We start from the raw sequence: 26,480 nt of genomic DNA on the forward strand, positions 1-26,480 counted from the left end.
CCAGGGGAGGACAGCCCAAAGGGATGGCTTTGAACTTATGTCCTCAGAGGAGGGGCCTCATCCTTGACTTCTGAGGCACTCAGCTGGGAGAGGCTGACCCTGGCCAGCCTCCTGCAGCTCCAAATGTTTGCATAGTTGCTTCCTGTTTGCTTGGCTGATGGCTACAGATCAGAGCTGGTTGACATAAAGTCCACATCCATGAGGAGAAACAAATGGTCTCCTTCTCGTTGCCTTAAAGTCACCATTACTTGTCTATGCATCAAAACAATTACAACATAAGAGAGAGATTTACAGCAGAGAACATAGATTCCTAGTCATCGCAGCTCTGGATCCGTGAAACTGCTGTACAAGGTGGAGGTCTCAATCCCCATCTTACAGATACCATTTTAAACACAGCTGAGATTATGCAGCCAGAAAGTAGAAACATTTAGTCTGCCTGCCCCACAGCTAGTGTTCTCCCTTCTACCCCACGTGTTTGTTGCTGCTGCTGTTCCATTGATTGTAGGATGGCTACCATGCCTACGGCTCCGCACCCACCATTTAGGCACAAGGGGGATGTGCTCTTTGTCTTGGCTAGGGTTTCCATTGCTGTGAACAGACACCATGACCACGGCAACTCTTATAAAGGACAACATTTAATTGGGGCTGGCTTACAGGTTCAGAGGTTCAGTTCATTATCATCAAGGCAGGAACATGGCAGCATCCAGGAAGACATGGCGAAGAGGAGCTGAGAGGTCTACATCTTCATCTGAAGGCTGCTAAGAGCAGACTTGCCTCAGGCAGCTAGGAGGAGGGTCTCAAAGCCCACCCTCACAGTGACACACTTCCTCCAACAAGGCCACACCTCCTAATAGTGCCACTCCCTGAGCCAAGCATATACAAACCACCACACTCCCCCGGGGATCCTATGCCTTTGCCTTCAGAACTTGAATTTGGATCTCACTGGCATGGTCTATGTCATTCTCTGCAGTCACCCACGGTGGTGACTGATAGTACTGGCGAGCCCCAGATACAATCAGAGTTCCATTCTTAAGGAAGGGGAAATAGTGGCTGTGGAGAGCGCAGATGAAACGCCAAGTGTCTGGAGAGAATAGGAAAGGCCAGGCAACCTAGAGTCTGGAAGGATAGAACTGAGTACTAAAGGGCAAATGACACAGTGTGAAGGCCACACTGTGAGCAGGTAAATGAATGGCTCAGGAGGCAGAGCCCTGCTCATCTCCTGAGGCCAAAGCTAACTGGGCTTTGCATGGTAAGCACCCTTTCCTCAACAGTGCACAGGAGCTCAAAGCCAAACTGAAGACCATTCTTATTGTATCACAGACCAGAAGACATGTGTTAGGACCAAGTAAGAGGCAAAATGGAAGCCCCACCTGCACAGCCCGATGCCACATGGCTTAGTTGGCTCTGAGAAGATGGGTTTCCCCACTGCTCACTCCCATCCCCACCAAACATCCACAGGATGCTTTACAACCCCAGGGGAAAGGGGGTGTTACTCAGACTCTGTGCGGAAAGCTTTGTTCTGGATCATAGTTTCAAGAGTTTTGGTCATAGTACTTGAGCCCGCTGATTCTAGGCAACAGCAGCATAAAGCAAAAGTTACTCACCTCATGGCCACCAAGGAGCACAGAGAAAGAGTATGAAGGATCCAGGGTCAGCTATAGCTCACAGAGACGTGATCCACTGTCCTCTAAACTCGAACCAGGCCCCACCACATCTCTTTCACCACCTTTCAATAATGCTGCCATGCTATGATCCATCAAGGGGTTATTATATTGATATGCCAGCACTCTCAAGAGCCCACCATCTGCCCAAAGCCCATCACCAAGCAAATGAGACCCCAACAGACAAGCCTGTGGCGGGGGTGGGGAGAACTACACACTATCTCTGCTTATGCGTTATCTGGCATTCAGATGTCCCGGAGTGTCAAACCACCCCTCCCTCCTCTGTGCTAGACTGGGGTCTACATCCGGGAGGAACAAATGGGAGCCCTTCTGCCCTCCTAGGTGACACCATGCTAACACTTCCAAGTGCTCTGAAGGCATGTCTGTGAAGCAGCTGACCTAGCTTCTAGTTTTCATAGAACCTTCCACTCTGATGCTAAGTAAGGGTGCTCTAAGATAGGAACTTTATTGACTAAGGGCCCTGGTGGCTTTATTAAAATCACAGAGGAAGGACCCAGCTGAACCAGAGCCCAGATTGTCCTCAGCTGTAAACCAACCCCTGCCACTTTTCTTAGGTAACAGCCTAATTTCCCATCTCTAGGACTTCCGTTTAGTCCTTTTCCAAACCAAGCTTCTGTTTTCATCCTGCTCTGTCCTGTGTTGGTTCCATCCAACCCTCTACAACTTTTAGACAGAGTTGGTCTTCCATTAAACAAGGCCTCTGTATGCCACAGTCAATCTGTGGAAAGTCTGTGTCTCTGTAGAGTTGCTGTTTCTACACAATATAGTGTTACAGCCATGCATGCAGCATTAACACCATCCCAAGTGTTAAAAGCTCTGAAGAGATGACTTAAAGTCATGTGATGATGCATGACTGTTCTGTGCAAACACAACGCCAGTGTATACAAGAGGTTGAGCATGCAAGGATTTTTTCCATGGGAGGGAGGCGCAGAAACCATTCTTCTGCAGACTCTGACAGCCGACCAGACTTAGTGTTTGGATTGCTATGGTGTCTGAGTTTCCACAAGTGTTGTACATCTGCTGTCTCTTGTTTCTGGTGCATTGGGCAATTTCTTGCTCTAAGTCTCTCTGCGGCAGAGCTTAGGCCCTTAAGAGTCCTTGAGAAGCAAGGTTTTGGCCTTCTCACCCCTGTCTTCACCACAGCCTGGTTCTATCTTAACCACTTTGGAATGGGTTCCTTAGAACCGAGTTTCTCAACTTTACTCTTGAGAGCCTCATACCTCGGGATAAAATCCCCAGGCCTGGGAGAGGAAGTTTTATTTTTATCCTATGTCACCTGAACTCAGGAGCTTCTCACTGACTCGGCAAATTGTCTTTTGTATCTCAGCCTTGTGAGCATCTCCTGCTCCTCACGTGAACTACAGGTCTCTTCTTGCTTCTGCCTTGTCCCTTGTTCTTTTACGTGTTATGTCTTACCCAGGCTATCTGTCTGTCTGTAGGTGGAAGGGAACATTCTGTAGTGCATCAGGAACCACCTTGCCCACCAATCTAAGACAGGATGGTGAATACTTACACACTTGGAGACATTCATTTATTAATTAAACCATAATTTATAAGCCAAGACCTGTGCTAAATCCCTCAAGGATACAGAAATGGAATATAATCACTTATCATACTCCGATGATCTCCAGGGAGCAGGTCCTGGTCACACATATTAGGACATGTACCGAGCAGCCACAAAGCTGCCCTGGTGCCTTCAGACGTGGAAGGTCCCAAGTCTGACAGGCGTCCCAAAGTATAATAAGGTCTTAGGTCTCCTTGGGGTATAGAAGTCTCCAGGAACCCACCTCGCCCAGCCCCCTGCTGCTGAGACCAGCAGTCCCAAGGGGATACCATCATGGCTGTACAGTTGCAGTCCCTCTCTCATGTGAGCCGAGGTCTTAGCTGCTTTCTCCAATCCCACAAGGCAGTCCGCCTGGGCCTAGCAAAGGTTCTGCCTCCAAGACTATCTAGGTGTGGTGAGGAAGAAAGAGAATGCATTGCAGTAAGAAGCCTCCTACAGAAGGAACCTCCTACAGAAGGAACCTCCTACAAAATGTGCCGCCATTTGTAAAATATCGTTCTGCCCTGACTGATCCATGTGCCTCACTGGCACCTCACTCAGCTCGACCCACCCACCCAGACCCACCCCATTCCCACTCTCTCTTCTCATTCCTTCCTACCAAGCAGTTCTCCTTCATAAATGCGAGAAAGCTGAACTCAAACTGACTAGTGGAAGCAAAGTCAATCCGTAGAGCCAAAAAGCCTAGGCTTGTGCGGCATCAGGTGTGGCTGGATCAGGCACCCAAGCGGGATTGCCCATCTCCTGAGGGCTGCCTTCACTTAAAGGCAAGTCCTCTGCCCCGACCCTGCAGAGTGCTACCCCCTGACCCCTTGCCTGGGCATCCCATAGAAGTCCAGATCCAAGCCTCTTCGCCACCTTGGAAATATGTCCCCCGCCTTGAAGCCGTCTTGTGGCAGGATAATTTGATGTTCTCGCTAGCCGTGCCTCAGTCCCATGCTCACTACACTGTCCTCTGGGCTGGGACCTTTACTAAGAGGACTGAGAGGGTACCAGGACCCATACAAACGCTGCATATCCTCAGCAGCTCATGATCTCAGCACAAATCCTCCTTCTCAGCTCAGGAGCAGCCTACCTGGGACCCCTTAAAGCTTGGTCAGTAACGCCCAGGAGGAACCTGGTCAGACATAACCCAGGCTTGTCTCCATGTCAGGGTTTCCTGTCTACAAATGCACCTTGAGGGTAGTTCAGAGGACTCTGACCCCAACGACCTGTGCTGCTTGAACACCTTAGTGCTTGCTAGGGAGGGGGCACAGGCACACCAGGATCCCCTTCCCTGACTGTTCCCTCCAAGGAAACAGCAGGCCCAGGCCTGACACACAGCCAAGTGGTGCCAGCAATGCATGCGTGGAGGCTAGCCTCAGAAGCTTGAGCACAGGCTGTCCAGAGTGGCAGCTCTGCCTCTAGCAAGGCTCACCCGGGGTGTGAGAAGCCTCTGCTGGGATAGCAGTTTTTCTGTGTCTTGTGCCTCTCCTGCCCTGAAGCCAGGTGTCGGCACACCAGGCTAGGAAGTTAGAGCAAGCAAAGAAATCAGACAGAACCCCCGTCTCCTCCTGACCACTGAGTGGGGCCCCGGGGGCTGGGCTGGCCTCTGTGCTTCTGTTGTCAGGAGGATGAAAAGACCAGGAAAGGAGGGAGACAGACTACTGCTCAGTCTGCAGACCACCATGAAAGGCACACAAAGATGAGGCCATTCAAGGGCTACCTCCTTTCTTCTCACCCACAGCAGCAGGCCTGCCTGACCTGGAGGCCACAGTCAGCCAATCAGAAGGACAGAGAAAAGGACAGGGCGGGGGCCCAAGTCATCTGTCCCATTGTCCTTTGAGGCCCTGTGGGTGGCTGCTGGCAGGAACAGAGGCCTTTCTTTCAGAGACAAAGCAGAGACAAGCTGGGGAGAGGCCCAGGCTCAGAGGCCTAGGTACCCCAAACTCAAATCCCAGCTATTTCTATGGGCTATGCAGTACCCGGAAGTGTATTCCCCTCCATGAGACCAAGTTCTTCATCTACTAAATGGGGGAAACTTGTGTTCCTCCACCTTGGTATACATACTGTGTAGGGAGGGGTCAGGGAGGGCTAAGTGTGACCCTCGACAAGACTTTCTTGTGTCCAGGAGCCTCTGTGTCCTTATCTGTAAAATGAGACGATAAGACTTCCGGGTGTTTGCCAGGACCCTGGACAAACTGGACGGCAGGGCACTCTAAAACCTCATCTTACCTGTTTATCCATATACAACCCCTGTCTCCAGCAGCCATGATTCGGTGTTTAAATCTGGGGATGCCCTGCACACTGTAGGTGTCTCTTCTCTGAGGTAACGCTGATATTCAGAATGCCACTTGAGTCTTTCGAGTCTGGGCCAGGGAGTCGCACTGCAGAACACAGGGCTGGCATGAACTCAGAGTGGCATATGCAGAAGGACCTGGCCTAGATTAGAACAAGCCACACAGGTTGGAGAGCGAAGTAGGCAGAAAGCCCCAGATGCTGCCTCGTGTTCCCCCTGAACCCCAGTTTCTGCCCTATCTCGGCTCTACCTGGTCCTGCTCGGTCCATCTAGCCCTGCACTGCCTCTGTATGGCTTCCCTGGCTCCTCCTCTGTTCCCAGCTCCCTTCCAGTCACTAATGAGGGTGGCCTCTGAACACCCAAGAGAGCTGGGCAGCTTCCCTAATCATAGCCTCTGGAGCCTATCCGCCATGGCATTCATAGCTCCAAGTGACCTGACCTCTGACCTTAGGTCTGTCAGGATCCAGTGCAGTGAATCTACCAACCCACTCATCCCTTGAGTCCACCACAGCCCTCTGCAGCCCCTAGATCGGTCTCCGGTGGCCATCCCGGATCTCAGCCAGATACCCCATGCTACTAAAGCAGTTCCCTATGGTCCCTACAGTCTACCCTTCCCATCATCCCTTTCTCTTTTTGTGACAATTTCTCTATCTCCCTAATGTCAGCTAAGCCATGGGATCTGGGGCCCATTCTTGCTCAGGACAGAGCTGCCCCACAATATGTTTATTGAGGATCAGAGGACAGTATTGCCAGTGGGCTGACCAGCTGGAGAGCCACAGGCCCTCACAGAACCAGAGACTGCACAGCAGAGACCCCTGGGCTGTCCCGTGCTGTTCCTCTGTGGCTTCTTTTCCACTTCTCTCTGGCAGCAATGCTGGCCCTCCTTCCTGCTGTTGTTCTCTTGTTTTCACAAGGAGCCTCAACTTCCGGGAGGCTTCTCAGCTCAGGAAATACCTTACAGTAAAGGAAGCCAGTGTAGAATCCCCAGGACCTCCAGGGAAGAAGGCTATGGCCTGGATGTCTACACCAGTCTGGCACAAGGACACCTGCCAGCAGAGGGTCTTATCAGCCTTAAGTCTTCGTGAAGTTTCCAAGATACCGAGTGGCTGAAAGGGCAGGTGACTGAGCCGCTTACCATGACACTGTTTATGACAGAAGAGGCCAAGATCAAAAGTGGGAAGGTCTCCATGCCTCTCCTGGGCTTTGGAATGGCATGGTAAAGTGACGGACGCTTGATTCCAGCCAGAGGTTTGCAATGGTTGCTGTGAAGGCCCCTGCAGATGTTTGAGACCAGCCTTCATTTGCTTTTAGACTTGATGCTGAGCCCAGGGTACCTCAGAAGCAAGGTCAAGGCTTCTGAGTGACAGGGCGCTCTGCCTACAGGCATGGCCATGTGTGCCGTGCTGTGAACTCCAGGCTGCCTTCACCCTTCCCTTTCAGCAAGTCTCAGCCTTGACTGGCAGGTCTCCAAGACTACCTGCTGGAGAGAAGACCTTGCTGGAGCTTGCTATAGACACGGTATGAGTACATGGCAAATAGCTAGAGGTGACCTACCCGCTCGGGCTGGAGTCTAGTTCTGTGGGGGCTGAGGTAAGGACACAGGACAGGAGCCAGCATTTCTTAGCATCTGCTGTGCATGAGGCAGTGTGCCAGAGTTCTTATCTACACAACCTCATTTCACCCCCCCAAGGATTGCAGAAAGTAGTTTAGTAACGATAATACTTCCAGCTGCAAATCATAAACACAACTCACAACAGCTTAAGTAATAGCGTGTGTGGGGGCTGGAGAGCTGGCTCAGTGTTTAAGAAAACTGATTGCTCTTCCAGAGGTCCCAGGTTCAATTCCTGCCACCCTCATGGCAGCTCACAACTGTCTGTAATTCCAACACCCTCACACAGACATACAGGCAGGCAAAGCACCAATGCACATAAAATAAAATTAAATAAATTATTGTGGCTAGGCAGTGGTAACATACGCCTTTAATCCTAGCACTAGGAAAGCAGAGGCAGGAAGAGCTAGACTCCAGCCTGGTCTACAGAGTGAGTTCTACAGAGTGCGGGACAGCCAGGGCTACACAAGAAACCGTGTCTCGAAGGACCAAAAGTAAAAATAAAAATGATAATAATAATAATAATAATAATAATAACAACAACAACAACAACAACATCTGTGCCCGCAAATGTAAAGTCCAGAGGTGAGCGATTCTGACAACTAAGAAATGATTTCAGAAACACGCTTCCCCTCCTTCCTCAATTATGAAGCACCTTGCCTGTGGGATGACCACAGGGTTCCGGTGACTGTGCAGTGACTGTGGCTCCCCATAGTCCTGAGGGTATCTTCCTGCCCTGGTTGGTGATTGTTTCTCTGAGGGCCTCAGGCAGCGCTGGGCAGGTTTTAGCCTGGAAGCAAAGGTGAGACATTACTGTTGATTAGACAGTTTGCTCAGACAGGCTTGGCAGAGAGGGCAGAAAGCACTTACCTCATCGAGACAGAGCCTAGCTCTGGGCTAGCTTGCCACAATCCACGAAGAATTATTTTTTTCATTTTTAATGACTTTTTTAAAACTTCAAAAAGGGACTGGAGAGATGGCTCAGTGGTTAGGAGCACTGACTGCTCTTCCAGAGGTCCTGAGTTCAAATCCCAGCAACCACATGGTGGCTCACAACCGTCTGTAATTGGATCTGATGCCCTCTTCTGGTGTCTGAAGACAGCTACAGTGTACTCAGGTACATAAAATAAATAAATCTTTAAAAATACTTCAAAAAGGATGTTTCACAGTATGAAAATTTCACAGTATGAAATTCTGTTTGTGAAGATAGTCAAAGGTTCTTAGAACACAGCCATGTCTGTCCCTTGAGTGTCTCCGAGACTGCTTTTGTGTTTCAAAGACCATGTATAGTAAGACCAGGCCTAAAAGCCTGAAATAACTTCAGAAAAAGTTTGCCAATTCCTGATTTAATGTCAGTGTCTGGCAGAATACTTTCTGAGCATGTTCAGGCCCTCGGGTGCTTACATACATGAATGCCTGAGTACATACATGACATCACCCTCATGACTGGTAAGCTATCTTGGTGCCATCACATCTGCCATTGAGGCACCTGTCTGTCCTGAGTGGGAAACTTGGATGGGGAAGGAACAGTCTTTCTGCTTCTCTTTCCAGTCCCCTTCCTCCTATGATGTCAGTGGTCGCTAGTCACACCCACACACCCTCAATTTCACTGTCTGTGGATTCAGTCACCAGTGGCCACTCACAATCTGAAAATGGAAAGTGCCAGAAATAAGTAGTTCATAAACATCACACTGCACTGTTCTGAAAAGTGTGATAAAATCCCATAGCATCCTGCTGTGCGCCTTTTCTATATTTATCCCGCATGTGCAACCCACACTAGTCACTCCACAACCATCTTCATGGGTTGATGTTGGCTAATTTTACATCAACTTGACACATCCGGGAGGAGTAACTCTCAGTTGAGGAAATGCACCCACCAGATGTTTGTAGGGCATTTTCATGATTAATGACTGGTACATGGTGCCACCCCTGGGCAGGTGATCCTGGGGTGTCTAAGAAAACAGGTTGAGCAAACCATGGGGAACAAGTCAGTAAGCTGTGTTCCTCCATGCCCTCTGCTTCAGCTCCTGCCCTGGCTTCCCTCAGTGATGGACTCTAAGATGAAATAAACCCTTTCAGCCCCATCTTGCTTTGGGTCATGGTCATTATCAAAGCAGTAGAAACCGAGGACGGGACTTATTTGGTACAGTAACTGTTCCAGAGCAATGTGAATCAATGTTCTTGACCTCTTACTGTACCTGGTTTATCAACTATGCCTTCTCACAGGTCTGCAGAGGAAAAAGCCCACTGAGCTAGCAGCTGTGGGCATCCATGAGCCATGATGAGGAATCCCCCCAATGAAGGGCTCTACCTTCCCCCCTTGTGTGCGTTCCTGCAAAGCATGTGTTTTCTACTTGCAGAGATGGTACTGTGTGCTCTCATGCTCCCTCCTCCTCTTCTTCCTTTTCTTCCTCCTTCTTCCCTTCCTCCTCCACTTCCTCCTCCTCCTGTCCTCTTCAGTTGCTCAGTGCTGGGTTTCAGACCATGTTTCCAGATCCCTCAGCCCACCACTTCTCCCTTACACAGTCCTCCACCCATCAGAGGGAGCCTCCTCCTCCTGAGATGAGGTTAAATGTGCATCTTCCTGTGTGCCCCGGGAAGCTGATATGACATCACCCAAGAGGATCTGATAGGCCATGGATGGGAAGGATGCTCATGCCCTCTGACCAAGAAATACAGGGCAGCCCACAGTGTGCTATGACGGGATCAAGTCCTTTTGCCTTGTGACTTCTGCTTTTGAAATGAGTTGTTCGCCCTGGGTCACAAACCCATTCAGCTCTGTGTCGTTCTGTTGATTTTTCCTTCAAGCTGAGATCTTGAGTCCACCCTGACTCTTCCCTTCCAGGGGTGTGACCAGTGGGTCGCTCCAGTTTTCTCTTCACGGCTGGTATGGGGGGGGGGGTGCTGTCTTCCATCTAATTTGACCAATCAGGCTTTTCATCAGTTCCTTCTGTTGGTTTCCTCATCAGTCAAATAATTCTTCCCAAAATTTGGAGCATTGTCAGTTTGTTTTCTGTTGTCATAACAAAACCCAAGGCTGGGTAGTTTATAGAGAAAGAAGCTCGCTCAGTTTGGGAATCCCCAGAGTATGATGTCAGCATCTGGCAAGACCCTCACACTGCAGTGAGGTGACACCGGCATCACATGGTAAGCTCAGTGACACTGGCTGTTCTGACAAAGCACTAACACCGCCATGGGGACCCACCCACACGATGTCACCAATCCTAACCTCTTCCAAAGGCTCTGTCCCCAAATACCCGTCAGCATCTTGATTTGGGGACTAAGTTCTCAAAACACAGCATTGTAAAGAATCTCAGTTGTGGTGTACTTTGTGTTTGTATGAAGAGCAGGGTCCAATTCTAAGCTCAGATGTTTGCAGAAAAACAGACTTTTCACCACACCACCCTGTCTCAAAAAAAAAGAAAAGAAAAAGAAAAAGAAAAATAGGCTTATAGCTTGACTTGTTTTAATTATTCTAAATTTAAATACCTATCTCTGACTGGTGGCTGCCATACTGGACAGCATAGATCAGATTTAAACTTAGGGCCAAGCTAAGGAGACAAAATACAAGATGGAAAGACCCAGTGAACAGGAAGGAGACAGTGAGCAAGCATGGGGGCTGGCATCTACTCAGTACCAACTGTGTGTCAAGTCCCAACCCTTACCTATTGGTGACCTCCTTCCTCTAAAGAACAGCAAGCCTTCCCTAGCACTGACCCACAGTAGAGCAGATATACAAGCCAAAACCAGTCTCACGAGGGGTCCCAGAGGAAAAGGCAGACTGCAGAAACCTTAGATGGCACCCCTCTAAGGTACAGACACGCTCCTTAGCTGCCTGTCCGCAGGCCATAACCAACATGAAAGTATGACCAGCCCAGGCTGGCCAGGAAGACGTGAGACCAAAACTATGGAGGAGTCAGGAACAACAAGAAGCTGTCTCCTCAAGGACTGTGGGAGGATGACTAGACACAGGGCTTCTCACACCAGGAAAACGAGCCTCTGGTCCCCACTCCTGCACAGCTTCTGTGTGGTCAGCTGGACATCTGTGCACTAAACACTTCCGCTGTGATTGTAGTGATAATTTTGGAGTTTTGGTTTCTTTGAAAAATACAGAAATATTACAGGAATATGTTTTCCTTTTACTCCCAGGTGTGGAATATGGGGCTGCCTCACTGCAAGTGACTATGATTTGCCTCGTGCCCTAGCAGGGGCGTGATTTTGCCAGCTGCAGGTAGTTTCTGTTTATCATGTGACGTTTCAAATTCTGGAGACTTATCAGAGGGTAAATAGATGCTAGGGCCTGAGAGCTGGTGGTTGGTAGGTTGCTGTCAGTTGCTGTTGGTTGCTGTCGGTTGTGATATGTTAAGCAGTCATGCACAAAGAAGAAACAAGTAGAAGGAAAAACTAGACATCCTGATGGTGAAGATCAGACTTGCCCCTAATCAGCAGCAAGGAGTCTAATGGTAATGTCGCTCCATCTCTTTTCTATCCTTTATTCTCTCCTATATCTAGTGTTAGGGGGCTGAAAGAATGGGAAAAGTGTGGAAAGGGTGAAAGAAAGGAGAACCTTCAAAGTAGCAAAGAGATAGCTACAGTAACAATCTAAACTCAGAGTTGAACTCCGCTGGATGAATAAACAGCTTTCGGCACAGTTATAAAATGCAAAGAATTTTCCGAGAGCACGGGACTCTGTGAGCTGAGGCATTATACTTTGTTTTGTTTGGAATTCCCCAAGAGCTGCTCATCGTTTCCCAAGCACACCGCAGATGGTGGAAGCTGAGTCCTTCCCACTGCCGGACGCTGTAACTCCTCACTCTTATGTCCGTGTGTCTGTGTGTCTACCTGCCCATCTGTCTATCTGAAAATATGTTCTTATCCTGTGTTTCAAAATGTCAGATATATGAAGGATAACCAACAGCATCCAAGTAAATACTACCCTGACCCTTTTAAATACAGACTCACCACTATGTGTAGGTTCAAGTACCTGAAAGCTTCATTATATCTGAATATTTCATACTGAATTGTAATAGAAAATTATTTTTCCCCATTTAAGTTACTGTTCACTATCATTACATTAATTTTTTTCAAAATAAAAAGTGTACTGTTTATCCAGCCTGCTCTCAGATTCAAGCTGAGGAATGCTCCACAATGTCTGTGTTAGTCAACTTTCTGTCATAATAACAAAGTATCTAAGAAACCATTGGGGTTGGGCTGGGTCGGCATTCATGAGGCCCTCTGGCCAATCCCAGGCGTGGAGAGATGGGGGAGGGGTACTTGGCTCACGGTCCTGGTTATTCACGGTCATGGCTGGTTAGCCATGCTGTTTGGGGTCTGTGGTAAGACGCTAGTCACTTACCTGTTAGCCTTTGTTTTAGACCAATGCCCATGCCTGGACTGCGCTGTCCTGACTAAGATGAGCTAGAAGCTTCCTCTCTTTTTCTCTGTGTGCTTTTCAAAGTTACGCCAGAGCCATGTCTGGCTACTGAGCACTTGGAATGTGGCCAGCGTGGTAAGGTGGCTAAAGAAATGGATCTGTAGCTTTGCTTGTGGGTCAGGGGACAAAACTACTCACCTCCTGGACCAGAAAGCAAAGAAAGAAGAAAGGGTGAGGAGCCCAAAAATACCACCCCCAGGAGCACACCCAAATTACTTTATCCCATGAGGCCCTACCTCATAATAAGCTCCGTCATGGCCCAGTAAGACCAAGCTAACACCAAATCTTCAATATGCTGGCTTCCAGGAAACGGTCCAGATCTCCATGGCTCCGGACTGTTAGAGTCAAAGGAAGCCTGTCTGGGAGGAGCCCTGCTCCGATGATGCCCCAAACTACTGCTAATATTTCAGCATTTTTTAGCCTTGGACTGCCCAGGCCTCAGCCCCCTTTGCCATATGTAAAGCCTGTTACTTAATTACTGTTTTCCCCTAAGTTGACACCTCCTTTTCCTCCCCCACCCCTCTCTCTCTGCAGTGCTGGGATGGAACCCAGATCTCTACACATGCGAGACAAACTCTGCCCCTGGCTACACTTCCAGCCCAGCTTAAATAATCTTAAAAGGAAGTCATATCACTATTATAAAGTTTAAAAGACAATAAATAAAACGAATGCGCTCACTATTTTTAGGAGACATTTGAAATAAATGCTTAGCTGGATACACACAGTCTCCACATTCATCTGGTTTCTCCCTAAACTCACCCCAAACATCCATTGTTTCATTTCATCATAGGACCCCCAAATGTCCAACTCAATGGTAGAGACCATTACTGGTCATTGGTAAACACGTGGGAAATGAACTGAGACAGCTCAGAGGAGGGTGAGGGAGTTGCAGGGCTCACACAGCGAAGATGTGGTCCTGCAGGCTGATGGCAGCTTCTGTGGCCCCTTGGCATCACCGAACTAAGAAGGGAGCCTGTTAGAGGAAGCTAGGAACCTCTGGGATGAGAAGAAAATGCAACATCTGGCTCCTGTCAGACTGTTTAAGCCCCTGGGCTGGCAGCCAGAGGTGGCCATGGACTGCAAGATGGAAGCCATCAGAGGCACACTAGGGTTCCAGGAGGGTGTGGCTGTGGCCAGCTGGCGGGAACGCCCAGCCACACAGAGGACTTGAGTCTAAGGAATAGTGGGAGTCACCAGAGTTCATTTCTCCAGATCTATCTAGCCACTAAGGAGGCTCCAACAAGGCCTTCCAGGTCATGGGCACCCTGACATCTCCTAGAAACACCCTTACTCCACTAAGGATCCCAAAAGAGGATGGTACTCGGTGAAATAGGGCCCCCCCTGGAGAACACAGGACAGGGAAATACAGTATGCCTCCTGGTGACTTAACAAGGGGGGTACAGCTCTGTCAACCACGGAGGTCTCAGAGAAATCCCATGTAGCAGGAAAAAGCCACATGGAACCCTCAGAAAATGGTTCCAACGTTTTTCTTTACCTTACGTCCTTGCCACAGCCCTGCCTAGGGGCTTCCTCTTCCCAAACCCATGTATGTGGCCTGCAGGCTCCTGAAGCTGACAGCAGCTATGCCATGCCACTCTAGGGGCTTCCTGTCCCTTTGACGAGACCTTCTCTGTGAAATAAGGACAATGGCATTACTTATTGCTATGGTTGACACGTGGAATGTCCCCACAAGCTCATGTGCAGACATGTAGTCCCAAGATGTCTGGGGACGTTATAGAACCTCAGAGAGATGAAGTTAAGCTGAAAGAAGTTGGGAGGGGGGCCATGGTACAGGTGTGATAGCTAGCTGTATGTCAGTCTGACATGGCTAGAGTCATTTGGGAGGAGAGAACCTAGCTGAGAAAATGTCCCTACCAGATTTGCCTGTTACAAGTCTTTGCTGCATACTCTTATTTAGTGACCGATGTGGGAGGGTCCAAACCACTGTTGGTGATGCCTCGTGATTCTTGTTACACAGATGAAAATCTGTCCTGAAGTGTCTGCAGAAGACTTTGCCTTGCATTCCTGTTTTTGTTTGTTTGTTTGTTTGTTTGTTTGTTTTTGGTTTGTTTGTTTTCTGGTGTGGTTTTTTTTTTTGGTGTTTTTTTTTTCCAACAAAATCTCAATCATTCAATTTTACCAGTGAGGACTCTGGAACCTGCTGGGGTGAAAGCCTGCTTGTCAGAGAGAGAGAGAGAAAGCACCCAGCTGGCCTTTCTCCTCAGCAGACGATGTTCCAGAAACAATGCCCCTCTCTCATGCTGCCATCCTCAAAAACAAAACAATACGAAACAAAACAAAAAAATCAAAAACAGAAGGAAAAAACCTCCTTCCAACTGAATGTTCCTCCCTTTTACTTCCTGTGTGTCTCTGTCCATCCTCCTGACTGACTCCCTCTTACTCTCTATGTTTTTTTTTCTTAATAATCCTCTGTTCACTGCCTGTCAATGGATTGCTTACACCATCACTTGACCGATAGTTGACTTTATTTAATCCTGTTTACAGTATTGAAGTAGAAAGCTCTTTTTTTTTTCTTTTTTTTTTTTTTCAGAGCTGGGGACCGAACTCAGGACCTTGCGCTTGCTAGGCAAGTGCTCTACCACTGAGCTAAATCCCCAACCCCTGCAGAAAGCTCTTGAACTAAAGGTGTGTGCAAGACCTGAGCCACACCACAACTAAAAACAGGTTTTTCCAGTAAGTGACACAATCTGAGGATTCACAGTGTGATCAAATATCCTGCAACACATCCCATTCTCTAAAAATGGGTTTCATGTCTGTTCCCTATCGGCAAAGAGAAGCGCGACGTATCTTAACATTCTTTCTGGCCTACAGGAGGCTGCCTTTGCCAGCACAGTGGTGTAGACCGTAGGCGGCTTACCTGTGCAGCATAAGAAACAGATGAGGGTGTCCAACCTCTCAAAACATGTCTCTCCCCTACCCACAGGTCAGAAGGGCCTCAGCTCCTAACACCCCCACAAACTAGTCCAAGGCCAGGAAACAAGAATGGTGAACCTACGGCTAGAGGCACCAGAGATTCAGACACCACTTCAGAGGGAGTCCTGCAGTCAGACACCAGCTTAAGGAGTAGAGACACAGATGAAGGTCAGTCCCCACATGCCCAGCCTGCCACCAAACCCACAGTCAATGAGGAGGCCATGCCCCATCCCTGTTCTCAAGGGCTGAGGTATCAGAGTTACCTCCAGCCCCCAGACAAGCCGCCACCCTGCTGTCAGCCTGGCTTCCAGTACCTTCCTTCAAAGGATATCTTCTGGTGTCTCCACATGAACCTGAACCTTGGGAGTCAGGCCGCTCACCCCCACAGTGTGCCAGGTCCTGGATCTCTGTCACTCACTCCCAGTCTCAGAGCCCTTCCATTTGCCCCTGCTTTCAGCACCAGGACAACACAGATGAATGTCAGGGGGCAGTCAGGGGAGGGAAACAATACTGTTGATATTAGCAACATTGTCATGAAAGTCCTCCCCGTGGGTCTGTGTGGCCCAGCCAGACAGTGGATCCCTGAGAGCCCATGGGTGAAGCCGTGGGAGGGCAATGGGTATCCAGAGCCAGGGATCCACAAGCTTCCTGGGTCTCCTGTGAGGTAGGAGAAATCTGAGTGTCACATCAGTCAGCACAAACTGCTCAGGTTAAAAGGAAAGTATGGGCTCGAATAACTTGCATCCATAGATTTGGGGCCACTCCCAATGCCTGGCCTGTTCCCCCCAACCCTGGCTCTAGCCCATATCCTGACCCTCAAGCCCAGAGCAGGAAGATCAGCTCTCATCTGAGTTCAATTTGGCCATATTCTTCACTGACGTGCATGGTGTCTCAGATCTTCCAGAGCCTTCCCTGTGGCTGGAGAGGGCTGCCAGGGGTTGGCACAGCCTGACAGGTACCCAGAGCTGGAATACAAAAGAGTCAGGGTCTCTAGGAGTCTCTGATCTACAAATGGGGACAAGGACTTTGACTGGGCACTAAGACAGGGTGACTGCCATCCCTACGCCAGTCAGCATGCAGTTCATCAAAGCTCGTCAGTTTGGGGGTCCACAGGCCACATATTGGACACCTCTTCTTCAAAAACCCCCAAAACTGAGAACTGAAAGTCTTTGTGACATAATACCAGTACCCCACAAAGCCATATCCAGTTCCCCAATCCAGGTCACATGTCCTGAAGTAGAACTGATGCTCGACCATGACACCAGAGATATGTCCTCACGTGTCACCTGAGGAAATGGGCTATATCTCGGGGACTCCCCTGCAGTTCCCCAGGGGCTGGGCCAGTGTCATGGTGTCCCCAGTGCCTCACTTCACACATGTCCCAATGAGGGCTGGATGGTCCTCATGCTGGGTCTCCAGTCCCTAGATGTTATGTTTCCCCAGAGGAAGAACAGCTGTTCCGCTCCGTGGAAGGCCAGGCTGCCTCTGAGGAGGAAGAGGAAGAAAGGTGGCAGGAAAAGCCAGGGCGCCCACAGGCCCACAGCGAGGTACCCCTGATGCAACCCTCAGGCTGTGTGAACAGGTAAGTGCCTGGATAGCCCCGGTGCTGCCAAAAAGCACAGAGCAGTCGAAAGGAGGCTTTGGCCTGCAGGGCCCTTCACACTGGCTTCGTTATGGGAAGCTGGCAGCTGTAGTGCACAGCCACACTTGGCCCCTGATGGCCCTTCCTGGTAGTCGTAGCTCAGAACACATCCTGCCAAGTGCACAGGTGAAATGAGGAACCTGTGGGTGCCTTTAGTCCCCACTGGCCATCACTCCCTCGACCACTGTCCCCGAGACCCGCCCACTCCTGTCCTTGAGCTACCCATCATTTCCTACAGCACCATTCAAAGCCCTCCTCTTCCCCAGCCTGGCCCTGGGCTGGCTCTTTCTCAGCCACCCGCTGGTGTAACCCCTGTACCATCTTCGAGGATACTGGAAGTGGGCTTGGCATCCATGGGTGTCTCGGCTTGCCTGGTTTTCCTGGGCTTCGGTCTCCTTGTACAGTGTCTGTAACGCTGTCTTCGTGAGGACTTGAGGCCAGTGTGGACGATGCCTCAGGGACAGCATGGTTATTGCACTGTAAAGCACTACTGGCTTTCTAGGGCCGTGGCATCACCCACTGTGTTCACACAAAGTACTTGTCAAGTGGGTACTTGTGCCAGGCAAAACTGGAGACATTGAGAAACTATAAGCAGATGGCTGTCCTGCCATCCTAGAGCCTCTACTGTAGGGAGGGAGACAAGAGAGGAGACAAGGGAGGTGAGAGGAGACCTGGGGGCAGGGAAGGAAGAGTAGGCAAAGGCTTTGGGGCCCAGGGGCCTGGGGGGTCCATTGGCTGGGGCAGACTGAGTGAGGTGGGTGAGGGAGGGCTGTTAGGCAGGTTGTAGGGGACACCTCTGGCTGTCCCTCTGAGAAGCCAGGGAGCCACAGGAAATGCTGAGCAGACAGACCCCATGACATCGGCTTGCAAAGGCTGGAGCACCAGGATGGTGGGCTCCCTGCAGTGCTGACCTGTCCTTTCCTACAGGTGTGATGACCAGACAGCTGAGACGCTCAAGGCTTCCTTCGGCCACTGTGATGGTGCTGAGCACGTCTGCACCCTAGAGCTGGAACCTCATGTCACCAGGCTTGGGGAACAGCTGCAGACCCTGGGCTGCAGCAGAGAGACCCTGGGAAGGCCGGAGGAGGAGGAGGAGGAGGAGGAGGAGGTGAGCAGGGCCCTAAGATACCAGGTCTTGCAGCTGGAGGGACTTGAAGTCCTGCAGCCCATTCACAGAGATGTGACCAGAGCTCAGGAGGTGTGGTTCCCTCCACTGTCACTGAATGGGAACTTTGAATGCCAGTTACAGAATCCCACCCCAGATAAGCTAGGTTACAAAGCAGGAGCTTATGAGACCTGAGGGGGTTGCGGGCTGCAGGCATAGCTGGCCAGACACATAATAAACACGGTTGTTTCCTTTCTGTGACTCTCTGAGGCCTCAGCCTCCAGTCACAGACTAAACACCCTAGGGGTCATCAAGGATGGAGTCTTTTTTAAAGAATTATTTATTCATTTCATATATAAAAAATACACTGCAGCTGTCTTCAGACAAACCAGAAAAGGGCATCGGATCCCATTACAGATGGTTGTGAGCCACCATGTGGTTGCTTGAAATTGAACTCAGGACCTCTAGAAGAGCAGTCAGTGGTCTTAACCGCTATACCATCTCTCCAGCCCCCAAGGATAGAGTTTTAACAATTTAAAGATCTCAGCTAGCTCCATTTGTGATTCTAGAACCAGGGTACACTTCAACCCGTTGAACAGTGAGTATCCAATAAACCAGGACTAGCTGTGCCCCTGTGAGGAAGGACTGCAGGGTGACTTACAGATAACAAGAAATGCCAGCTTCCTACAGGTCTTGCATTTTTGGTAAGGTTGAAGGTAAACAAGCTATCACACCAGGCCCATTGTTGAAGTCCCTCCCAGCTTCTCCTGGGACACAGGACAGCCAGGTCTTCCTGTCAGTGTAAGAGTCTTCCCTCAGGACCTCCACCCTGCACTCTGCCCTCCACCCGCCGAGGGACGCTAAGCCATGAGCAATGGAAAGTCACAGGTCAGAGCAGGGCCCCACAGTATACACTAGAGTAGACTGCCTGGCCTCAGTCCCAACTCCAGTACCTGTGTGGCCTTATTAGGATTCTTCAGCCTCACCATGCAGTACCTGTGTGGCCTGGTTAGGATTCTTCAGCATCTCCATGTCTTGGTTTCCACACTTGGAGCATGCCATCACACATGTGTCAAGTGTGTAAAGCTGTGGGTAGTGAGCTCTTTGTGGTTCCGCTCTGACCGTCATTGCCTGGTGAAGACCCCCTGGGATTCTAGGTTCATCTGCTGTTTCAGGCTGTCTATTTGCACCACAGTGCTGTTCCCTGAGACACCGATCCTGCAGCCCAGGATCTCCCCCAAGAGGAGAGAGCTGCTGTATTGAGTCCCCATTAGATGTGAATATGAACTGGCAGTCAGGGAACACCTGGGGAAAGGCACAGCTGTCACTTTTCCAAGTAAACTTCAAGTCAATAAAAGGGGAAAGCTCCAGAATGGGCTAGCCTCTACTCCTGCCTGCAGTGGGTGGAAGCACAGGGCCTTCTGTACTCCTACCTGAAGCCAGAGGGACTTCTGAGCACCCTGGTACCAAAGGGTGCTTGTCATGTCACATATGTGATTTAGGAGGGGAACATAAGACATTTCCCCTGTCATCAACTCTGGGATCCTGGTAACACTTTGTAGAAAGTAGACAGCTCCCTGAATGTCCAGGACCCCTGGACAAGATGTAACGGGAACAGTCCACTAGCCTGTAGTAAGTTCCTTCTGTGTCAGCCAATCACGTTGGTTTCTACTAGTTGCCGCCAACTCAGATTCATCGAAAAGAAAACAAACCAAGATAGAAAAAAGAAGAGAGAATAGAGTCATTAGAGAACAAAATGTGTGTGTGCATGTGTGTGTGCACATAAGTGTGTGTGTATGTGTGTGAGTATGTGTGCCCATAAGTGTGTATTGTGTGTGTATATGTGCATAAGTGTATGTATGTGTGTATGTGTGCACATAAGTGTGTGTGTGAGTGTGTGTGCTCATAAGTGTGTATTGTAAGTGTGTGTGTGCATAAGTGTATGTATGTGTATGTGCACATAAGTGTGTGTGTGAGTGTGTGTGCTCATAAGCGTGTATTTTAAGTGTGTGTGTGTGCTCATAAGTGTGTATTATGTGTGTGTGCATAAGTGTGTGTGTATGTGTGTGAGTGTGTGTGTGCATAAGTGTATGTGTGTGTGAATGTGTGCTCATAAGTGTATATTGTGTGTGTGCATAAGTGTGTGTGTATGTGTGTGAGTGTGTGTGCTCATAAGTGTGTGTGTGTGTGCATGATCGCCATACTATCCACTGGACAGTTTTGGGCAAGCACTTCGCTTTTCTGGCCTCACAGTGGTTTATCTGCATGGCTGCCTTACACGCAGGCCAGAATAGGTGATCTCTGCAAAAGTGCCTGGGAGGCAGGCAGCCTTGCTGGGGAGCTATGGACATGCGTCCTGGGGAAGGGGGTGTAGGGAATGCTCCGAGACCCTTTCTACCAGGCAGAACTGCAGCAGATGGTGGAAACTGAGCATCTGAGGCTGGAGCTGCAGATGGTGGAGACGGAGAGGGTCCGGCTGTCGCTGATGGAAGAGAAGTTGGTGGATGTGCTACAACTCCTGCAGAGGCTCCGGGACCTGGTGGGAACTCAGGGGATCCTGGAGGGAAACGGGTGCTGGGGGTCAGCTGGGAGAGCCAGAGCAAGGTGATGGTAAGATGGGCCAAGGAGAGTCTATAAGGGGACACTGTAGGGAGCAGAGGAGGCTAGGAGACTGGGAGGCTGGGTCAGGAGCTGACAGGAAGCTTGCCACGTAAGCCTGGTGACCCAAGTTCTATCCCTAGAACCAGTGAAAAGGTAGAAGAAAACCAATGGCATACTACTGTTCTCTGTCCTCCATGTACATGCCTCGGTATGCATGCCCACACATATGCACCCACGTACAATAATAACAAATAAATGATTTTTAAAGATCAAAGGAGGATGATCAAGAAAGAATTTAAACTAGCATCTCTTTTAAACATGGCTGCAGAGTTGGGGAGATAGCTCAGTGGTTAAGAGCACTCACTGCAGGTTCCAGAATAGCCAGAGCTATGTAAAGAGACTATGTCTCAAATAAAAAACAAAACAAAACAACAACAACAAAAAACAGCAAAAAGAACTTAACTGCTCTTGCAAAAGACCAGGGTTCAATTCCCAGCACCCTCCTGACTGCTCACAACCTCAGTTCCAAGGGCTCTAATGCCCTCTTGTGGCCTCTTCAGTCACCCAGCACACACATGGTACACAGACACACATGCAAGAAAAACACCGTACCCATAAAATTAAACAAAATAGTTTTTAAAATAAACATGGCTACCAATTACTAAAGACTAACAAACTTGGCCACAGTGGTGCCTGTAATCTCAACACTGGAGAAGTTGAGACAGGAGGAGGACTGCCACAAGTTTGAGTCAAGCCTGGCACATTCTACCTCAAAAAAAAAAAAAGTTAAAAAAAAACTAACCAGGGCTGGAGAGATGGCTCAGTGGTTAAGAGCACTGACTGCTCTTCCAGAGGTCCTGAGTTCAATTCCCAGCCACCACATGGTGGCTCAGAACCATCTGTAATGGGATCTGGTGCCCTCTTCTGGTGCGTCTGAAGACAGCTACAGTGTACTCACATACATAAAGTAAATTAATAAAATAAACTAGCCAGGCATGATGGCACACACTTTTAATCTCAGCACTTGGGAGGCAGAGACAGGTCAGAGAACCTCTGAGAATTCAAGACCAGCCTGTTCTATGTAGTGAATTTCAAGCCAGCCAGGGCTATACCGTGAGACCCTGTCTCAATAATAATAAATTGACTAAAATAAACCTACAAGCAAGCAAACCCAGTATTTAAAGAACTGCAAATTAGGGGCTGGGGATTTAGCTCAGTGGTAGAGCGCTTACCTAGGAAGCGCAAGGTCCTGGGTTCGGTCCCCAGCTCCGAAAAAAAGAACCAAAAAAAAAAAAAAAAAAGAACTGCAAATTGACTGTGTGGATTACCTTAAGACTAAAGGTGATTTCACACCCTTGCAATCTGTCACCATAACCCACCCCACTGCAGACCACAGGAGAGAACCACTGACTTAACAGGTCAGCCACCCAGGACTGTGCAGCCTGTGTGAGGCACAAACTGGCTATGAGCCCTTGTCTCCAGAGCTCTGAGTGGGCTGTCTGGGACCCTGGCTGACAAGGTCTGGCCCAGTATCACATAGGCAGGCAGACTACGTGATAGGCTGGGAATGAGCCCGAGACCAGCTGAGGCCCAGCTCAGCCCCAGAAGCAGCAATGCAGGGCAGTGTTCTTTGCTTGGGGCTGGTCGTTTGTTTTTGAGAAGGGACCTCACTATATAGCTCAGGCTAGCCTGGAAATCTTGGTCCTGCTTCCACCTCTTGAGTGCTAGGATCACAGGTGTAGCCTACTCTTTCTCTCTGCCTCTTCCTTCCTGTACTGATTCCCCACTGCTTACATGCACATAATAAATGGTTCGTTCTGGGGTGTGGATGAGCAAATGCTAAAGACTTAGTCACCGTTCTGCCCAGGGCCATCTGCTCTGGTCATTGGTGGAATGGAGGCTACACACCCCACCCCTACCTGTTGACAGTCTCTGAAAAGCCATTGTGTCCAGCCTTGATGGTGGGAGGTAGAGAGGGTGTACAAGGTAGGAAGGCAAGATGAGGGGTCAGGAATGGAGGGCAGGGGTAGGAAGAGATGACAGAGAGGGGCAGTGAGGGAGGACAGAAGGGACAAAAAGGGAAGATTGGGGCAGGAAGGGATGATAGGGGCTGGTAGGGATGATGGAGCTCGGAAAGGAGGAATGATGGGTGCAGGAAGGGAGAATGAGCTGCACAGAAGCCTCTAGGAGTTTCTGTGCTCCACATGCTGAGTGGAAACATGGAAGCCACAATCTGATCCGGCCTCTCTCATCTCTCTTGAAGAACATATCAAAAAGAGCACTGGGGAAGATGCTGCTGAATGCCCTGGACCAGAACCCCTCACAGGGTAAGCAAAGGTGCCTCGCAGAGAATGAATGGTGGCTAAGGGCACCCTAACCAGGAACTCTAGCTCTGCTCTAAGCTCTTGTCTGCAGACTGGCCACGCTGTTCCAACCCCCAAAGGCCTACAGGCTATAGTGAAAACAGATTTCAGAAGGCAGACAGTACCGTTTAACCAGAACAGAGCTGCAGAGGCCACCGGCAGCTGTGACAACTAGAAGCCAGCATGGGAACAGCAGGCAGGGGTAGGTGTGCCTGTTGGCGAGTCAGACTGGTACTACAGACTGAGCTTACTAGGGGCAGAACCAGGGAAGCACCTCCATGCCCAGTTCTGACTCTAAGAAAGGCTTACCCCCATTGCACAGTCGAGAATTAGCTCAGTTGAATGCCTGGGATTCACCTAATGCTCCAGGCCCTGTGGCCAAGCTGAGAGCAGCTGAGACCGCCCCACCACTGACCCTGCGACACAGGGTCTCGTGGGGAGACAGATAGGTGAGCCTTCACTTGCTGGCAGGAACCTCAACTGCCCATTCTCAGTGGAGACAAGGAGTAACCGGAAGAGTGGCTCTCAACCCTACTAATGCTGTGACCCTTTCACACACACAGCTCCTCATGCTGTGGGGACCCCCAGACATAAAACTGGTTCATTGTTATTTCATAGCTGTATTTTGGCTACTGTTGTGAATCGTGATGTGGATATCTGGTGTGCAGGATGGTCATAACCCACAGGTTGAGAGACCCGCTGGTCTAGGAGTTAAGCAGGGACGTAAGGGGCGGCAGCTCTGGGCAGGACTGGGAAGTGGTACGGGGCAGGTGGTAGGAGAACCACATGGAAGAGAGAAGTGACTGTGGCTAAGATGCAGAAATCCACCCTGGCTCCCGCCTTGTTTCTCTGCAGAGGGTACACGGGGCACCTTGGCCATCCTGGACACCTTGCACCAAGCCTTAGTTGGCTGTGAGCTCCTACAGAGAAACCCCTCAGCACCAGCATCCAAGGCTCCTGCACATACGAACCCTTTCCTCGTCTCCTGCTGAGCTCCCTGGCCCAGCCTTGGGCTACCGTCATACCGTCTTACCATCATCAGACCAACCTTGGCCACATCCAGACTAGCTAGCCTTCATGGTCAACCTGACCACCATGGAGCTAGCATTTGGCCATCACTGGACCAGCCACCGTGGTCATCCTGACTATCATCAGTCCAGCCTCCATGGCCAGCCTGACCACTGTTGGACTGTCTTCCGCCATCTGAACACTCCACAAAGAGTCTGACCATTGTCACTCCCTCAGATCTCTGGCAGCCAAGGCTCCTTCCAAGACTAGGTCTGACAACTACCCCTTTCTTTGGCCTCTCACATTCTCTCAGAACACCCACATTGAAAGTCTGAAGCTGCTAGACCAGCCTCGACCTGAGGCTGTTGCCCTCATCCTGGGCACAGCACATCCCAGAATCTCTTCCCTAGAGTCCTGAGATCTCCCCTCCCTACCTACCCCCAAGCACTGTCCTCTTACACCAGAATGCCTGCTGAGTAAACCCAGGCCCAGCCTCCAGGGCTTACCTAATCACTGGGGAAGTCCCCACATCTGAGTTCCAAGGAGAAAATGAGGTCTGTAGGCTTGTGGGTGGAAGCTGGGCTGCCAAGTCATCCAAGAGGAGAAGTGGGATGTGGGTGGGCACAGTGAAGAAAGGTACAACCAGATCAAAAGAGGATCCAAGGACCCGCCACCCTCAGGAGTCCGTGCCCAAGGCCAGGCACCAAACAGACAGGACTGAGCAGAAGGACTGCCCCCTTTTAATCCTCCCTGCTGGGCCTGAGCCCACAAGGCCCTGCTTGCCCCAGCAACTGACCTTTGCTATTTGGCCTGGTCAAGAAAGGCCTGGTCAGGCTGTGTTTGTACTAGAACTTTGTGTGGATAAATGTGCAAGGAAAAACTCCAGGGGACCCGGCAAAGGGGAACCCTCACATTGGCAAGTCTAACTTTGTGAGCTTGACTATAACCCTCACAGAAAAGATAGAAGATAAACCACTGAATACTTCTAGGAGGAAGAGGACAGTGACCAGTGTGGAATGGGCTCCCCCATCCTGGGTTTAGTTTTGCTGATTTTCTCCTACTGGGATGTCTAAGCACTGCAGGAACTCCCCAACCATGCACACCCTAGGCCTCGTCCTAGGCAAGGGAGGGGAGACCCTCAGAGACAAGTTTAGGCTCACTAACACAGCCATGATCACAGGCACTGTGTCTGATTGTTTTACATTCTCTGAGGAGGATTCCCCTATGTTGCTTAGGTTAGCCTCAAACTCCTGGGCTCAAGCTATTATCCTGGCTCCCAGGTATCTGGAACAATAGGCCATAGTCCCATATGAAGCTAGCAAATCCTGGAATAACAAAACGCCTACTTCCTACATACACTTTTTATTACCATGTCACTAAAGACTCAGCTCCTGGGGTTCCTTACCCAGCCCATGGAGTCAGCCTTTAGCAGAAGACAATCTGAAGAGACAGCCATCCTTGACTATATCAGAGAGTCGGGAACCATCAGACTAGGAATTTGAAACATCTGGTTTCCAGGCAGTTCTAAAGGAAGAGGCCAGACGCATGCAAGACCAAGCAAGCAACACAAACAGAGGATGCATATCCCAAGGAAGAGCCAAGAATTCCTCGGAGTCCTACGACTGAACAGAATAAAGAACTCTCCTGTAGGGGCTGGGGATTTAGCTCAGTGGTAGAGCGCTTGCCTAGGAAGCGCAAGGCCCTGGGTTCGGTCCCCAGCTCCAGAAAAAAAAGAACCAAAAAAAAAAAAAAAAAAAAAGAACTCTCCTGTAGGCTCAGAGACGATGGTAGAAACAAGGAAGGACTCCAGAGCCTAAAGACACATCCTAGAAAATTCTAGAACTGAACAGCAGAGATGAAAAGTCTAGGAACAAGGAGCAGAAAAATCCAAGACGTGTTAAACAGCTACAACACGTGTAACTAAGGATGGGAGGACAGACAGCCGTTAAAGCAGTGAGGACTTTTAATCCCCCCCCCACTCACTCTTCAGGCACCAAGACACATATTCAGAAGAGTAAATGCAAAACAAAATAAAAAATAAAATGATATTGAAGCTAGACATGGTGATGCACACTTGTAATTCCATTGCTCAGGAGGTGTTTACAGCCAGCCCAAGCTAGATATTGAGAGCTCGTCTCAGAAAGGACAACAGGAGAGAGGAGAGAGTGAGACTCTGAGGTGGGGAGAGAAAACAGCCTAATATTCATTGTGACTTGCAAAATTACCGTTCAGATCAAAGGAGTGGAGAGTCTCAGACAAACAA

At 49.7% G+C, this 26,480-nt stretch overlaps 1 protein-coding gene across 2 annotated transcripts in view; it reads left to right on the forward strand.

Annotated features, from left to right (window-relative positions):
* The window catches only part of Efcc1 (EF-hand and coiled-coil domain containing 1), a 29,651-nt gene extending 3,377 nt beyond the window's left edge, over positions 1-26,274 (forward strand). Inside the window, exons 3-8 of one of the 2 annotated variants that reach the window (XR_015685817.1) lie at positions 15,509-15,666; positions 16,942-17,080; positions 18,068-18,248; positions 20,651-20,784; positions 23,110-23,173; positions 24,065-26,274. Coding sequence is in view for 1 of the 2 variants with exons in the window: in NM_001446949.1 (NP_001433878.1) it covers positions 15,509-15,666; positions 16,942-17,080; positions 18,068-18,248; positions 20,647-20,784; positions 23,110-23,173; positions 24,065-24,201 (817 nt within the window). In the remaining variant the exon portion in view is untranslated. 2 annotated transcript variants of the gene reach the window in all.
* The last annotated feature ends 206 nt before the right edge of the window (positions 26,275-26,480 follow it).

This window comes from Rattus norvegicus, chromosome 4 (genome assembly GCF_021556685.1).
Source record: "Rattus norvegicus strain SHRSP/BbbUtx chromosome 4, alternate assembly SHRSP_T2T, whole genome shotgun sequence".
Classification (NCBI taxonomy): Eukaryota; Metazoa; Chordata; class Mammalia; order Rodentia; family Muridae; genus Rattus; species Rattus norvegicus.